General features: G+C 47.5%; 1 protein-coding gene across 2 annotated transcripts in view; it reads left to right on the top strand.

Moving 5' to 3' along the window:
- Positions 1-16,443, top strand: part of ANKS6 (ankyrin repeat and sterile alpha motif domain containing 6) — a 934,279-nt gene that overhangs the window by 507,785 nt on the left and 410,051 nt on the right. For both annotated transcript variants that reach the window (XM_069620475.1, XM_069620476.1), the window contains one exon: positions 3,006-3,209. In XM_069620475.1, the coding sequence (XP_069476576.1) occupies positions 3,006-3,209 (204 nt within the window). The remainder of the gene's footprint in view (positions 1-3,005; positions 3,210-16,443) is intronic.

The following is a 16,443-nucleotide window of genomic DNA, read 5'->3' as shown; positions in this document are numbered from 1 at the left end:
AAACTAACGCCCAGCCACCCTCCCCCTGCTCGGGCTCCGCCGCTTCTCTCGCCATGCTCCTGTAATGGGCGCAGACTCGCCGCAGCGTGATGCCTTAAAACTGACATCCTTTCTTCTCGGGGGCGCCGCCTCTCTCAGCCAATGCAGCTAAAGTGGGGCCGATTGCGCCTCCATGCTTACTGCTAGCTTCTTTTAACTTGCGTAACGCTTATTTTCTTGTTCCAGGTTGCCTTTGTTACTTCTCATCGGGGTCTATTTCCAGGATTATTAGCGTTTTTCTGCCTCAGCTGGGGGAAGCCTTGTGTGTCCATCCAACTGTGGGCCTCTTCAGTGGAGTCAAAAAAACATGTTTTGCCTTGGTCTATCTTGAGTTTAGCGGGGAACAGGAGCATGTATCTCACCCCGCGGTCCTGAGGCGTTCTTTTGTTGGGCCGAACTGTGCTTGTTGCCTCTGTACCATGGCTGTATAGTACGGATACATTGTGATCTTGGAAGAATTCCTGATGATTGCCCCCCCCCCTTCCTTGAGAACGCTAGTATTTTCTCCCTGTCTTTGTAGTTCATGATCCTAGCAATCATCACTCTCGGGGGGGCACCCGGTTGGGGTCTTCCACTCAGTGCTCTGTGTGCCCTTTCTACCACAAAGCCCTGGGATAATGCACCTACTCCGACCTCCTGGAGGAGCATGTTCTCGACGTATTCAGTGGGGTCTTTGCCCTCCTCACCTTCCGGAATTCCAATTATGCGGATGTTGTTCCTCCGCGCTCTCCCCTCTGCATCTTCTGCTCTCCTTTCTAGAACCTTTATTCTCTGTAGTACCTCCGACATCTGTGTCTGCGTTACCACAACCCCCGCTGTATTTTGCTGCACCTGGTGTTCCGTCGCCGTCACTCTTTCTGTTAGGTTCTTCGCGTCCTGGCGGAGAAGGCCCACATCTACAATTACCGTATCCAGTTTATTTTCGAGAGATGCTTTCAGGGCCCCGATTGCTGTGTCCATTTTGTTATCGAGCGATTCTTTCATGGAGGCGATTGCTTCCAGTATCGTGCCTTCGTTGGCGGCTTCCACTGGGCGCGACATGTCATCCGCGGCTGCTGCTTTGTCCGCCGACGGCGACAGTTTGTGTCCGGACGCAGTCGTAAAAGTCTCCATGCTTACTTGCTTGGTTTTCCCCTCCGCTTTCTTGTTCGGCATCGCGGGGGAGCCGCCCTCTGCCTGCGTCGCCGGTACCAGTCTTGGCTGCGCTCCACGTGCCGTAGCCCCTGCTTCTTCTGCCGCCCTGCTCCCGGTGTTTTACGGGATTATTGCACTCTTCCGGCGGGTGTATTCGTTAGGCCCTCGTTGCGCGTGTCGCTTCAGGTTCGGGCCTTCCTGTGCCTGCTGCGTATGTCGCCTCACCGTGTCAGGGGCCGTCCCGCTTCCACGTCCCACTTTCCACGTCGCGGGGTTGACTCAGGCTCGGGTCTACCTCGCACTGGTTTCTTTGTTATGCGCGTGATGTGTCCCTCTCTCGTGGATTCACCGGTTCATTCTGTATTACGCGGCTGGGGTCCTCCCACAGCACGCGCGTCCGCCATTTTGATTTCGCAGGGCGATTCCCCTCTGACGGTCTATCTCCTTTTCCACCGCCCGGTTTCCTCCAGGGGCTTCGCCGGGTGAGCAGCAGGTGTTCCTGTCTCTGTGAGGATACTTTGGCGGTCCTCTGGAACCAATTTATGCTAGTTTTTATCGGATTTTCTCAGGATCGCTCCGGAGCTCCTCGGCAGCATGTCTCACTACATCGGCAGCTAAGCCACGCCCCCCGGGTTCTCCCCATATTTACGTACACTACATTCATAAATGGCTGGGCCCTTATTTCCAATATACCCTCTTGGCTTTTAATCAGTCTCCTTATTTTCTCTGTTTTTCTGGCTTGACTTGTTAAATTCTGGGCTTGACGATGTCCCTGATATGCCCCAGTGCTCCCCACTATGCCTTGGCTGACTCACAGGCTTTGCTTGGCATTCTCGGTCCTGTTCACGCTTAGCGGCAATCCTGCTTCGCACTCTGGACTGCTCTCGCGTGGTCTCTCTCTCGGCTTTGCTTATGCACGCCTGCTTCCATCCAGTCCCCGGTAGGTGAAATGCTGCCTTCTTTGGTTGTTGTACCCCCAGGAGTCTTCCCCTGGCTCCTTGCGGGCCTGCGGCGTGCCCTGTCCTCACTGCATTTCTCTGCTTCCTCTCTGGCAAGCTGCTCGGCTCTGCCACACCGGTTTGTGCATCCAAGCTCCACATGCCCAGCAAATAGGTATAATGGCTTCTCCAAAAAGCAGCAGCCATTAAGAGTTTGCTTTAGAGCTTTACATTTCCTGCGCACAGGTGCATTTCTGAAAACAAATAGAGCGCCTCTTTGAGCTTGAGGCTCCCTCTGCTCTGCATTGTTCTTTTCTTCTTACTCATCCTAGTACGTTGGTGAATGTGGGAAAAGGAGTCCATTGATATCAATTGATGCAGGTTACTTGTAAAATGACTTTCAACAGTTCTGAATGAGCGGGTTCTATAAGGTGGATAGTTAGAATTGGAAAGGGTAGTTTGGAGTTTTTACATTTTTAGACCAGGGATGGAAGTTTGGACTATAGGATTTTGGGAAAAGGTTTCTCTATTTTCCCTAATGGGGGTTGTAGAAGTATGACAACATGCCATTAGGGTTTTGTGGATCAAGGGATTTTCTTCATGGGCAAATGGGGATGCCATGTCTCATCCAATGAAGTCATGACATGTCCCCGGATGCTGTTTCCTCCCATGTGATCCTCTCCAAGTAGCCGCCCCCAGGATGAGGTACGGGCTGCCATCCCCTGGCCACCGGGGAGGAGGTTAGCGCCGGGGAATCTGTGATGACTCAGTCAGATTCATCACAGTTAGTATTGATCAAATGGATTTTGGATATGTATGGTTTTATTGAAAAACAATGTTTTAAATAATTACATTTCTGAATGCTTAATAAGTTATTCTTTTTCTCTCTGCAAGCTGAGGAATGGTGCTCCACTTACAAAGCTTCCCAATGACAGACTGAAAGCAGTAATTCCTCCTTTTCTGCCTCCTTCTAATTTGGAACTGTGGAATTCAGAACAATCTCGATTGAGCAAAGGAGAGCAAATTGAGTCAAGCAGACAGTCAATGCCACAGAGACCTGGGAAGCATACGTTTAATAGCAGTGGAAATTCTGACATTGTAAGTAGCCCTTCGGTAATGTATTCTTTACCAGTCTGCAATGTTATTTAGTGTCATTTATTTCTTTGATTATTTTTGCATTCGTAAATGCTGCAAGCCGCAAGCGCCCTTAACATTTGCTGAGGTAGGAATACCCCCAGGAAAATAGCACTACCATTTATTTATGGTTTGTCAATGCACCAAATAATCAGAAGGAGCCATTGACACTAAACGGTGTGAAGTATTTAGTATCACTCCGCCGTACATTATCACATAGTTAGGCCTGAAGCATGACTGACAGTTTGGAATGTAATATGCAGTTTACGTGGCTAAGTGAGACTGATGGGTCAGATTGCAAGTGATCGACAAAGACATTACCACTAATCTGTGGACAGTGATGAGTACTGCACAGACCATGGATATATTTTAAGACCATGTAAAGAAGGCAGAACTGAGCCAGTGAAGAGCCAATGAGGTGTTGTTGTGCACAATCAGTGAAGTTTAGAAGACAAATCGCAGAATTAAATATGGATTGAATGAAGAGCGAAATAGAAGTTGGAATACCTATAAAAAAAAAGCAATTAAAGTGTGAAGTGGTAGTTGAGATGTGAGAAGATGAGTGTAAGTATATGAAATCTTTGGTGGCAGAGAATAAACAAAATGGCAGGATTTAGTCTGTGATGTAGAGTGGATTCCTGCAGGTCTGAGCAATTATGTCCTGCCAGTCCAGAGCACAATGAGGATTCTGTAAACCAGGAAAAGCAGACCCATCTGCTACACAGAAGCAGTCAAGAATGGAAGCAGACGAGCCCGCCTCCTAGTCCATATCTCCTCGCCTCATCAGGTGATATAGATCCAGAGGAACATGGCCACCTTTGTAGGTCTAGTGCCTAGATCTATATGATGTATAAGGTCAGTGGCTAATTTTTAAGAAATCTTTTTTTTCTCTTTGAAATTGCTTGGCCGCCTTTTTATTTAGCTTGAGGCTGTATCCCAAAATTGGATAAACCCTGCTTCTGCTATCCGAAACATTCACCATTAACCATGATTATCGTCTCGCTGTAAGATATTGGATTGCGTTTCAGATATTGGATTGCGTTTCAGATATGGTAGGCTTTAAAATGAACATTATTGAAGTGTTGAGTTATAATTAAATGCACATGAAAAAGACCAAATTGTATGGCCTAGAGAACAATACCCCTTTGACTGATGTGATGAATCAGAGGTGATCATCCCAGAAACCCTGACCTGGACCCCTTATGTGGACAGGGAAAGTCAGCCGCTACCTGATCCTGACCCTTGGGGTGGTATTAGTTGGGAGGATTACATGGGAGGAGGTTCAGGCCAGGAAGAAGGGGAGAACACTCTAAATAATGTCCCTAATGATCATAATGTTTTGATGGCTTATAGCGGAGTTGAAGATTTTGAGATTGAAACCACTAAGAGCATTATGGACTTCAAGTCCCACAATGCTCTTAGCACTGAGACGAGGAAGAGGGATGCAGAGTTAGTAGAGCATAGTGAGCGGTCTAGCTGTTGTAAACACCAACACCTGAGCGGGACCTTTAAACATATAAAGACTTTTCAGGTGCAGGTTGAGGCGAAGCAGTGCGCTTTGATCCCACAACTAACCTGGTCATCGGCACCTCTGCTGCCGTGACGTTTGTGGCAACCTCGATGGACTTGCTGCTATCTGGCCGCTATAGCTACAGTCCAGGTGACTTTGACACAGCTATTTAAGATCAGAGCTCTCAAACAAATTGTCTTGCAAACTTGGAACACCGACGACCGCCGCTCCTGTTTAGGTAATTAGCTCTGTGTCCTTGTGTATTTTTTTCAAGATTGCATAACTATATTGAAGCCATGATTTCCTGTTACGCTACAAGACCTTTGATTGATGATTGGAGGTTCAGGCTAGGGTCATTCTTATCCAAGGTAATCGGTTTACTCAAAGGGAGAATAAGGGAGGGGTTGATCCAGTTTTGTAATCCTCTGACATTCATGTTCTTGTCACACTTTGTAGCTCCTGACCCCCGTTACTAAGCACCATCTAGAGGCGCTTACTATTTGCCGCCTCCATCTATTTGGATAAAGTCCTGCCAGTGTTATATTTCCCCCTGTGGCCTCAAATAGGGTGAATATTGGCCTAATCCTCTTTGGCTCCCAGAAGGTCTCTTGCTCTGGTTCTGGATTTAGTCCAGTAACTCAGGTATGCAACACAGTGGAAGCAGTGGGAGCAGGAGCTGTGTGAACAGCATGAGCAGAGGAAGAAAGTAGAGGCTGGTACCGACACCTTGCTAGCAGAGGGACGCTGTGCAGAGCAAGCGACGAAGGTCAGAATCCCATAAAGATGCTGAGGGCGCGGTGTGGAGGCCGGCTACCCCAGAAGGGAAAGAGGCTCTCCAGGTCCTGCATCTCGCTTTGATGAACCGAAGTGTGTGGAGCAGCGGGTGCTTTAGTGACAGCCAGCGTGAGCAGAGATAGGTGAGCCAGATGTCGGCGAGGGCCCGATGTGCAAGGAAGCAGAGTGGTGAGTCCGCAGGAGCCGCAAAGACAAACCAGTGAGTTGGTCTATGAGAGGTAATCCTGGGGTGCTCCAAAATAGACTGCTGAGTACAAATATTAATTTTGAATACCGAACTATTAAATAGAAGCGAGCAGAAGAATATTATAACCAGTATTGCCAAAGCCAAGAGGGGGCAATAACTAAGTAAATGTAATCTTCCAAGAGGGAGATAGTGAATAAAAAAATAAGACAATATACAGTATTAGCAAAGCCAAAAGAACATAATAATTGAGCCGAAGGCATATCACTTGAAACTGCAGGACAAAGGCCCTCCTTGTATAAAGGATCAATGGGGAGAGAAGTATATCCTGCATTGCCCAAGGCAAATTGATGCATATGAAAAGTACTGGCCTTTTGTACTGTATAACTATAAAATAAGTTGTGATCCACGTGTGTTTAAAGTCAAGAGATTGAATCAAAAATCAGTTAAAATGTGTGAATCAAATGTGTTGAAAGCTAAACGATTGAATCAAGAAGCAGTTGTTGATTGTCTTTCCCCATTGAGTATTTAAATCTGTAAAGACTGGAACAAACCTCACCACAAAGTACAAATAGTAGTGGTAGGAGTTTTATCCTGGCAGGAGAGTACACCAGAAAAGGGACAATTACAGGTTAGTCCTGGCAAGCGAGTGGACCGGGAAGATGATTTAAAGCACTATAAAGTGTTCTGGTGGAAAAGAAGTGATAATTTCACCAATGTGTTTTTGATGAATTGTTATGGAAACCATCCTGACAAAGCGACGTTGCACATGAAGAAGAAATGTGAAATGATAATAAGTGATTTGCTTTCAAAGTGCAGAATATTTTAATTGACACTTGGTTTAACATCGGAAAGGAGAAACCTTTTAGGTTTACCAAGCAAAGATTGTGGAAGCTGTGATTGTTTTCAAGATAACAAACTCTTATTGAAACTGAATTTGTACACTTATCCAAGGCAAAGGACATTTTGGAACTTTGCATTTTACTTGGCTAATGAAACAGAACTTTGGGTTTGAAACATCCTGTATTGATCCAGGGGAGAGGGAATCTACCTGGATCACAATGACTTTTGTTTATTGTGTTTCTGAATTTGAGTTATTGTGCAAAGCTCACATTGCCAGACTTTTCTTATTTGTTATGGTGTATGTATATTAGTGTGAGGGACAGATGCATTTGGATATTAGGTAATTTTCCTTAAGCCTTAGTTTGTTCGGTAGGGTAATCCTTGTTGGGCTAAGGCAAGATAGGCATTTATCTTACCTTTTATTATGTCATAAAATGGCTTCTTGTGAGAACTTGTTACTCACCACACCAAGGATCGGAAGATTGGAACCGGACCTCGAAGACAGAAGTGGTGGAATTCTCAGAGCAACCAGTCTTAACCTCAGCTACCCTGATTTCAGTGAATCAGGCTTTCTCAAGAAGGGGCTCTTTTCTATGATGTATCCCTCTGTTGTGTTGCTAAGACAGACAGAGGTATCAATCAAATAAAAGAGCGGGGTAAACACGCACTGCTAGACATACAGCTGAAAAGAAACCACAGAAAGGTTATACGCGGTACAGATAAGAATAGCAATTGAAGGACAATCAACAATTCATGAATACCTGAATAACAAGTTGGTTGGAGTAGCAGAGTATGTACAGAGCCTAGAAGGACAATGCAAAAGACAATAAGGAACTAGCTTAACTGACTTAAGGACTCCCCTTGAACCCTAGAGAATACACAACCTGGAAGGAGATGGATAAGGAGCAAAAATGAAATCCTGCTGGAAAGGACACAACGACAGGAGAAAATAATAAACAGGGAAGTTAGTGAGGGAGGATACACCCGAACGGCACGAGGGACGCGCTAGGTACGGGTTGGTGCATGTAACTGGAAAGCGTCCTGAACTGCACTTGTAAGATAAGAGTACAAATCCAGCACACTGTCCAAGGTAACGTGTAGTTTTCTTCACAGCGAGGGTAGGCAGTGTTTATCCAAGAACAAACAATCACAGGAAGCAATGAGCACAGTTTGAAATGAAGGAACACTTACTGAAGGAAGTTAACCCTAAATTGCCAGGGTTGACCGCTCCGATGCAGCCCTTGAGGAAGGAACCAAAAAGGCTACAGAGCGTAGGAAAACGACTTCAAACAGGAAGCCGCCAACAATCCAGGAAACGTTCCGAGTCGTAACAGCGTGTAGAACCAAAGACAACAGGGCAATCCGTAAGCAGACCGAGTGGAAGGCAATGTCGAAAACCAGGGAAAACACGTTGGAAAGTAGAAGCAAATTCACAAGGTTGAAGAAGGAAATTAGCACGGGGGCTAAACACGTAAGGGTACGTGTAGACTACAATTAGCAGCCCCGAGAGAAACCGAGTTAAGAAGGCAAGGGGCGGAGCATCGGTGTACGCATTGTGCGTAATCGAACGTGTCAGCTGACCGAATAACTGCTAACGCTGCCACACCAATGTCTTTCCCCGGACTGTGTGAGCCGGTGTAAATGCTGAGGGAGATTGGCGAGAGTAGTGCTGCCGAAGCGTAACAGAACTGTATTTGCTTGTTCGTCTGGCATTTCTGACCCCTGATCTATGGTGTCAGGAGTAGGGTCGGAATCAATTGATACAAATTGGGCAAACCTTAAATTTGAGAAGCTTAGTAAAAGAGCCTCTGATTCCACCATTGCTACTGAACAATCTATAGTATTTGATATCAATGGTAGTAGAGGATAATTAATTTCACCTGAGAACAGAGCGATAATATCCCCATACTTAGTCTTTATTCCTCCCCCTGGCACTGTGAAAAACCTGAAGGTGTCTTATCCGCTAGCCCCTGGGAATCTCATCCAGGTGGTCAGTACATGCTCATCACTTTTGGATCCAGTTCCTGGGGGTGTACCAGTGCGGGAGGATCACCTGTATGAGGGGTCTTCGGGGAGTGGGAGTGGGACACTGGATGGTGAGATGCGTATCTCCTTCCCTGTAACACCTTTTCCCCATCCTACCATGTAGGATACTTGGGAACTCAACCCCTCCACCCCCCTTTCCCGACACTTTCTCACGGACAGCTCACTGTGAGCGAAAACTGACTAACACCAGAGCCGTATACCTGACATGTCCCAATACAATGGTCAGGCAATTACTGATCATTGCACACAAACCTGACTTCCATCACAGTTCCCTACACGGATAAAAGGCGGAGCACGAAAGCACACTCTGAGCAAAGCACACGAGGAAGCAGCACAAGACCAGAGACATTTGCAAGGAGGCAAGTGCCCTTGACCTTTTCAGACCGTTACTTTCGTATACTTGGAAAATAAGAAACCGATGACTGGGGACTAAAGCTGAATAAACCTTCACTGTGTGTCAGAGGTACCCGGGGCTCTCCCGCATCGATAACCAAGGCGGGGAAGAACAGTTGCCTTTGTGGTACAGTCCTTGGCTCCTACAACAAAGCAGCACCAGTAAAGACAGCACAGCCGGTGAGTCAGAGAGACCGATACCAGACCAGCTGGTGTTAGCACCAACGTGGCAAGCGGGAACATTTTATGAAGAAATCTAAGGAGAACTGGGTGTGAAAAGTATGTAACGAGCGACACAAATATAATTGAAAACCAGAGGAGTGACTGAACTTTTGGAAGCCAAGAAAGATACCGTAGACCGTGGTCCGACGCCACGTGGGTGCTCATTCAAAGGTCTCCGTTAGGTATTCAATGGGTTGGTAACTGTGAAAAGGGAAATTGGAGATCGAAGTGGTCCTGCAATGGGCCAAGCTAAACCCTGTGCACATTCGAAAGTCTTTGATTGTTTAATGCAAACTGAAATTGGTCTGAGCCCGGCTGAGGGAGACTAATTGTGTAAGAGGAAGGATCTGAGCCCGGCTGAGGGGGATCCGGGGTGAAACGTGAGACACTCGATAAAGAATGTTTTCAGAACATTGTGAAAAGGGGGATCTGAGCCCGGCTGAGGGGGATCCAGGGTGAATCACAAGAATGAGTATGTATAAGAGGAAAGGAACATTGTGTTTTTTCTTTTGGTGCATCAGCCCCTCTGAATTAAGAGACTTTGGAGTAAAGAGACATGGGTACACAATGCCCGAATGCTGTTAATGGAACTGTATCCTTGTGCCGAAGAAGACAGAGTGTGTGCTTTGCTCGAATGAACCACCTTGTGCTGTGCTGAAAACACAGGGAAGGGAGGACACCGGCCTGAATATCCCAACATATAATTTTGTGAACACTTCTTTCTTTTTCATGAACGCAATTTATTTTAGTTATTTTATTGTTTGCTTGTTAGGGGCTTATACAATGAGAAAATACTGTTTCAAAACGCCCACAGGGCAAGGGAGGGAGCAGGAATGGGAAATAGATTAAAATACCCTTTAAAACACAATATATAAGAGCAGTGGGGGGGGGAGAGGAAAACAGGATGAATGCCTTGTGTGTATTCGGGATGTGCAAGTGCAGCAAGGAAGAAGGCAGGGGGTCAGTGCTGTGGACTCTGAGCTCATGGGTGAGCCATAGATGAAATGCTAGTAATGTTGAGTGCTATACAGCCTGGAGCCGCGAGGGGTGTAAATGCGAGCCACCAGGCCAGAGGATGCAAGTGCTGAGACAGAAGCTGGGCCAATTGGGTGTGGGAGGTCAGACCCAGAGGATGCATAAGAGCCCAGGACACCAATTGCAGCAACTGTGGGATTAGCAGGGGAGAGAAGAAGGGAAGGAGGATGTAAAGAGGAGAGTCTTGAGGAGTTTACGGAATATAGGAAGATTCTGTTCAAGGGGCAGCAGGAGGGAGAGGCTGTTTCATAGGAGGGAGCCCTCTGAGGAAAGTGAACAACCACCTGCCCTCTATTTAGCAAAACGCTTTACCCACAGAGTTCGAGACAGAGGAGCGTAGTGGTGTAGAGGGGGAGTATTTAGTAAGATAAAGTTGAAGATAGTGTGGTCCCCGGGCCCAGACTGCCTTGTGGATGATGCAGAGGGATTCAAATTTAATGCGTGCAGCAACCGGGAGCCTGTGAAGACTTTTAGTGCAGGAGAGATGCGGTCACTGGGCTTAAGGCCAAGGATAAGTCTTGCTTCCCTATTCTGGATTAGCTAGAGGGGTTGCAAAGTGAAAGATGGTAGATTCAGGAGGAGGCCATTGCAATAGTCAAGACTAGAGAGAACCAGGGCTTGGGTCACATTGAGCCTCTGGGCGAAAGGGAGAATTCCTTTGAGAAAGAATAGCTGAAGGTGGGACTTCTTGGCAATGTCCTGAGTGTGAGAGAGAGGGGGAGAGAGAGAGGGGGAGAGAGAGAGGGGGAGAGAGAGAGGGGGAGAGAGAGGGGGAGAGAGAGGGGGAGAGAGAGAGGGAGAGAGAGAGGGGGAGAGAGAGAGAGGGGGAGAGAGAGAGGGGGAATAGAGAGGGGGGAGGGAGAGAGGGGGGGGAGGGGGAGGGGGAGGGAGAGGGGGAGGAAGGGGGAGAGAGGGAGGAAGGGGGAGAGAGGGAAGGGGGAGGGAGATAGAAGGGAGCAAGGGTCCCGATGGGAAGGCTCTCTGTTTTACAGGCGTTGAGGCAGTGATCATCGGCGGTGGACCAGGACTGGATGGCAGATAGGCAGTCAGGGATGATGGAGGGTGCAAAAGGGTCGACGGGGAGTTTGAAAAAGAGCTGTGTGTTGTCTGCGTAACACTGGAAGTTGGAAGAGAAATAGATGAGGCGTGCAAGCAGAGCGAGGTAGATGTTGGGGGGAGAGGATAGAACCCTGGGGGACACCACTGCTGGAGAGGGAAGTAGGAGAGGAGAAAGTGCCCAGGATGTGCACAGTCAGTAAGGAAGGATGTCGGCCAGTCCAGTGCCCGTTCTGAGATACCAAGTGTATCGTGGAGCCTTTGTTTGAGGATGGAATGGTTGACTGTGTCAAAGGCAGAGGAGAGATCTAGAAGGATAAGGACATCTGGGAAGTTGGAGTCCAGAGATGCAAGCAGTTCCTCACAGCTGTTCAGAAGAGCAGTTTCCGTGCCTTTGGATGCTCGGAATCCAGACTGATGGTCGTGGAGACCACCAACAAGTTCAGTGTGCGAGTTGAGTTAGGTCTAAACCAAGTTCTCCAGCAGTTTGCCGAGGAAAGGGGGGTGGAAATATGGCGGTAGTTGGCAGGGCAGGTAGGATCCGATTAAGGTTTTTTCAGGAGTGGGCACACAAGGAAGTGCTTAAGGCAAGAGGGGGAAGATCCTGTGATGAAAGAGTGATTGCAGAAATCAGCGAGAGCAGGAGCAAGAGAGCCAATGTTATCTTTGATGAGCAGGGGGATACCTGCTTAGAAGAGGCCTTCATGGAGCGGACAGCTCTGGTAACTTATTAAAGTAGGACGGGGCAGAAGGAGGACTGAGGAGGAAGGGGGGCATGGAGGTGAGGGGGTGTGGGATGGGTTATGAGGGAGAGTAGCAAGGGTGGTAAGGATGTCCTGGGTTTTGGAGGCAAAATGTGAGGCCAGTGTATTACAGAGGGCCTGAGGGGGAGAAGGGGAGGACACTGTGGAGGGGTTGGCTAGTTCCCTGCAGATCTTGAAAAGTTCAGCCATGTTATTGGATATACCGGAAACCCGTGCTTGAATGTGGGCTCTTTACTTGGCACGGATGGAGAGTCTGTATTGCCTTTGGATCAGGTGGCAGGCCAGTTTGTCGGAGGATGAGCCTGAGGTTTGCCACTTCCATTCTGCTGCCCTTCACTTGCGTTTCAGAGCCACAGGTCTGGTGGTGTACCAGGTGTTATGCTTAGTCAGTTTTCAGGTGGATTCTCATGACTGGGGAAATAATGTCAAGAGTATTGGTGATGGAAAGTTGGGGGATGCTGAGGGCAGAGTCAGAAGTGGAGTCTGAGGTGGAGAGTGGGGGGGTGAAGATGGAAGCGACAGCAGCCACAGACACTCGTTTCATCATGCAAATGTTAGCAATCGAGGTTGGTGGAACTTTAAGGGGTGCGGTCAGGGGGCCAAGGGGACTCAAGTGGGAGGAGAGAATGGTCCGACCAGGAGAGAGGGGTGACTAGTGGGGGGGGGGGGGAGGGGCCAGGGTGCATGAAGGCATCCAGAGTGTGTCCAGCGGAGTGGGTTGGCCCAGAAGGGAGAATGGAGAGGGAAAGCGAGTTGCAGAGGTCAGTTAAGAGCATGGATACAGCACCTGGGGAGTCCAATTGGATGGTGAAGTCACCCAGTAGCAGGAGGTTGGATGTGGATGAAAGTAAGGAAGAGCAGAAGTCAGCCCATTCAGAGAGGAACAGGTTGGTGGCGCCTGGAGGCCGGTAAATGGTGGTTATGGTCAGGGTGGAGATGGGAGGGATGACCAACATGCATGCCAGGGTTTCAAAGGAAGAGTAGAGCTGGTTAGGTAATACGGAAGCAGGAACCCACTGAGGGAAGATTAAGGCAACCCCCCGCCATTTCAGTGAAGTCGAGGCTTGGAGATTATCTTGAAGCCTTCAGGGAGGAGGGAGTCAAAAGCAGTGACAGAGCTGGCATTGAACCATGTCTCGGTAAGAGCGAGCATGTCGAGGTCAATGTCTTCAAGATGGTGACATATGTCAGCGGCGTGTTTTTTGACTGAGCGGGCGTGAAGGGTTGCCAGGTGGAGGAGGTCTGTGCCTTTGAAGATTTTCTGAGGTGGTGTACAGGGGCGTGATGCAACAGTCAGAGGAGGGGGAGAGAGAGAGAGAGAGTAGAAGCCGGAGATGCAGGAGAAGGGAGGAAGTTAATGACAGAGGGCGGGATCCGTCATAGAGGAGGAGGAGGTTGGGTTGTGGACCCTGAAGCAGGATAGTTCCAGTGTGATGGACATTAACGGAGCAGCAAGAGGATGAGAAGGCGGGCAAGAGGACTTCCCACTTGGTGCCACAGTTAATGGTAGAACATGTGGAGGCAGAGAGAGTAGAGATGAGATGGGGGGGTCCATAGATCTGAAGAGGGGACAGAGAAGAGGATATCAGTGAAAACGTCTCTAGAGGAAGCACTGACATAGGTGTCTGCGATGGGAAGTCCAGGGTTTGCACTCAAGATGTCTTTTTTTTTTTTGTGCTTTTTCTACCACACTTTGTGAGAGAGGGGGATAGGTGATAGTGTAGCAATGAGAGAATATAGGAGACATGGAGAGAGCTATAGGTCGGCAGATGTTTGGACAGGAAAGAAAGAGGAGTGGCTGCACAGTACAGTTCTAGCTAAACTCACCAAGAGGCCTATTAGGAGACGTCAAAAAGGAGGCACAACACAGAAATGCAGGAGGTTCACAGGTGGAATACAAGCACACCTAAATACGATTTTAAAAAAGGAGGCACAGATGGGATACAAGCACACTTAAATCCAATTTTTTAAAATGGAGGCACAACACAGGGAAATGCAGGAGGTTTCATGATATTTATGGTTATGGATTGTCACTTGTTTTGCTTTCTCAACGTCTCTAGGCTACAACTGAGGGGGGCACTCACGCACCTCAGACATTGGATATTATCTTGTTTGTATACGTTTCTTCTTTGGGGGGCCACTGCTTCTCTGTATGGACACTATCCTTCCTGAGCCCTCCGCTCATCTACCTCCAACCTTCTGCAAGTGAGCCGGTTCTCCAAGCAGAGATTTGGAGGGAGATCTTTATCCTCTGCATGGGCCTCCCTCTGGAATAGCCTCCCTGCCGCCCTCTGTCTGGAGCCAGATCTCCTTAAATTATGAAAACTACTTAAGACATTCCTCTTCTCCTCTTCCTTCTCTTTCCTTCTACCCTGCTAACCTCTCTCCCTGCTCTATCCCTCTATCTTTCCTTTTCCTCAGACCCTGCTGACTGGTCGCCTGGTGTACCTCAGAGTCCTACAGGTCCCTGGCACCCTCGCCATTCCACTCACACTTGCCTCATTGTTACTGCAATTGGTCAATTGAGCCATGAGAATGGCATCTCTCAGCATTTACCCCTGCTCTGACTGACTGGGCTCACTTGGTCCCACTGGCCCCATCTCCCTCCTGCACTTGCCCCCCCCCCCCCCACCCCCTGCACCTGTCTGCGTACTTCCACGATCTGAATGTACCATGCCTTGAAGATTGTCTACCTGTTTTTCCCTTGTCTCCCCTCCTTGCATGGTCGCGCCTCAATGCACTTGCGAAAAACTGCAGAATCGTTGTCGGACCTATTTGCTGTGATCTACACTGTTAATTGTATTTATGCACTTGTGCCATGCACTTACTCTGCTTAGTGTAAACTTGTATCATTCAGGAATTCAAGGGCTCTGAATGACTGTTGTCTTTTTTCCCCTTGTTCCCGCCCTCCTTGAGCGCTTTGAAACACTTGCTTTGTGTATAGGCGCTTTACAAATAAACAATACCAATACCATTGTGTCCTATTTACTAGCTACTATGTGATCGTACTGATTGATTTTTGCATTGGCACCAAATATGATAAGTGTGTTAAAAATGACGCAATGAGATGAAAGCAGACGATGAGCTAGCAATGTAGAAACAACTGGGCAGAAGCAATGTTGGGAGAATATACAGGGTCAGCGATGTGTTCCCTTCCTCTTGTTTTTTTACATAATTGTGTTTTGAAAAGATTTACAATTTTTTGTGTGAATTGTATGCTCTGTGATGCTGTTTGTATATTGGTTAAGTGTTAAGTTGCTTGTAAAGTGTAAGTGTTAATTTCTACAAGATATTTGATATATTTATGAATATATATAATAAAAGGAGCATAAGGCCCAAGGTTTGCCTTTATTTTGTGTATATTAGGAGAAATGCCATTGACAACTAGGTAAGTGTGGCAGAGCTGGAGAAGGCACCATGCTTTGTGATTTTACTGTTTCCCAGTGATTTCCTCACTTCTATATCCTCTGACCACTTCTTGATGATTGCAAACCAACAGAAGCTATACCATTGTGGGTGTGCTTCAGCTACCACATCAGATGATTTGCAGACACAACACAGCACACCACGCTGCCTATCCCACTGCTCCTGCAAACTACTTGGTGCACCAAGAATCTGATGCTAGAATTAAAGGCCCAGTGTACCCCCTCCTCTCCCAAAACCTAGTTATGATACATGAGCTCTGCACTCTGCATTTTCCACATGGGTTTGCCATTTGCGTAATCTTTGAGGGCATCCCATTGTAGTGGTCTAATCTCCCCTCGACCGGGGAATGATATTACCTACAAATATGGTATCCGCCAATACTCTACAATCCATGCCTGCGTCTGCTTAGTTGACCCCGGCACAATGGCTTTCGGCCTGACTTACATCCTGTTATGTGGTTGACTGTGGATGGAGGTTCCCCTGACTTTGTGACTGTATATCGTGATAGTTAAGCACACCTCAAATGGTGCCTACTGTTCAGTTGTGCTGCTTTACCTGAGCTTCTGATTACCGCTCATTTTTGATTCCTGCAACCTCATATCTGTGACCCATTTGGATGACCTGGGTGGATGTTTTTTTATGGGTAGGACTGGGAGGCCTTCAGCGTTTACTTGTAACTGTAGTTTACCATGTTTCCTCAAACGGGTTTATTATGGGATACTTTGTCAATGGGCTTATAGCTTCTGAGTGAAATAGAATGACTTCTGGATAAGTATGCTGGTGTGTTGGTATCTGTGTCTGTGGCCAGGAGGGTATACACTAGTTTGGTACTGGAAGGTCAAGGTAATTTCTGCCAAATAGCCTTTATCAGTAATTTGTGTTACTTATAATTATTATAATTGTTCTTTTATAACGCATTTAATA

Source organism: Ambystoma mexicanum, chromosome 5q, assembly GCF_040938575.1.
Source record: "Ambystoma mexicanum isolate Mex_15411 chromosome 5q, UKY_AmexF1_1, whole genome shotgun sequence".
Taxonomy (NCBI): Eukaryota; Metazoa; Chordata; class Amphibia; order Caudata; family Ambystomatidae; genus Ambystoma; species Ambystoma mexicanum.
Note: the sequence above shows the minus strand (reverse complement) of the source record. Positions and strands in the feature narration are given on the sequence as shown.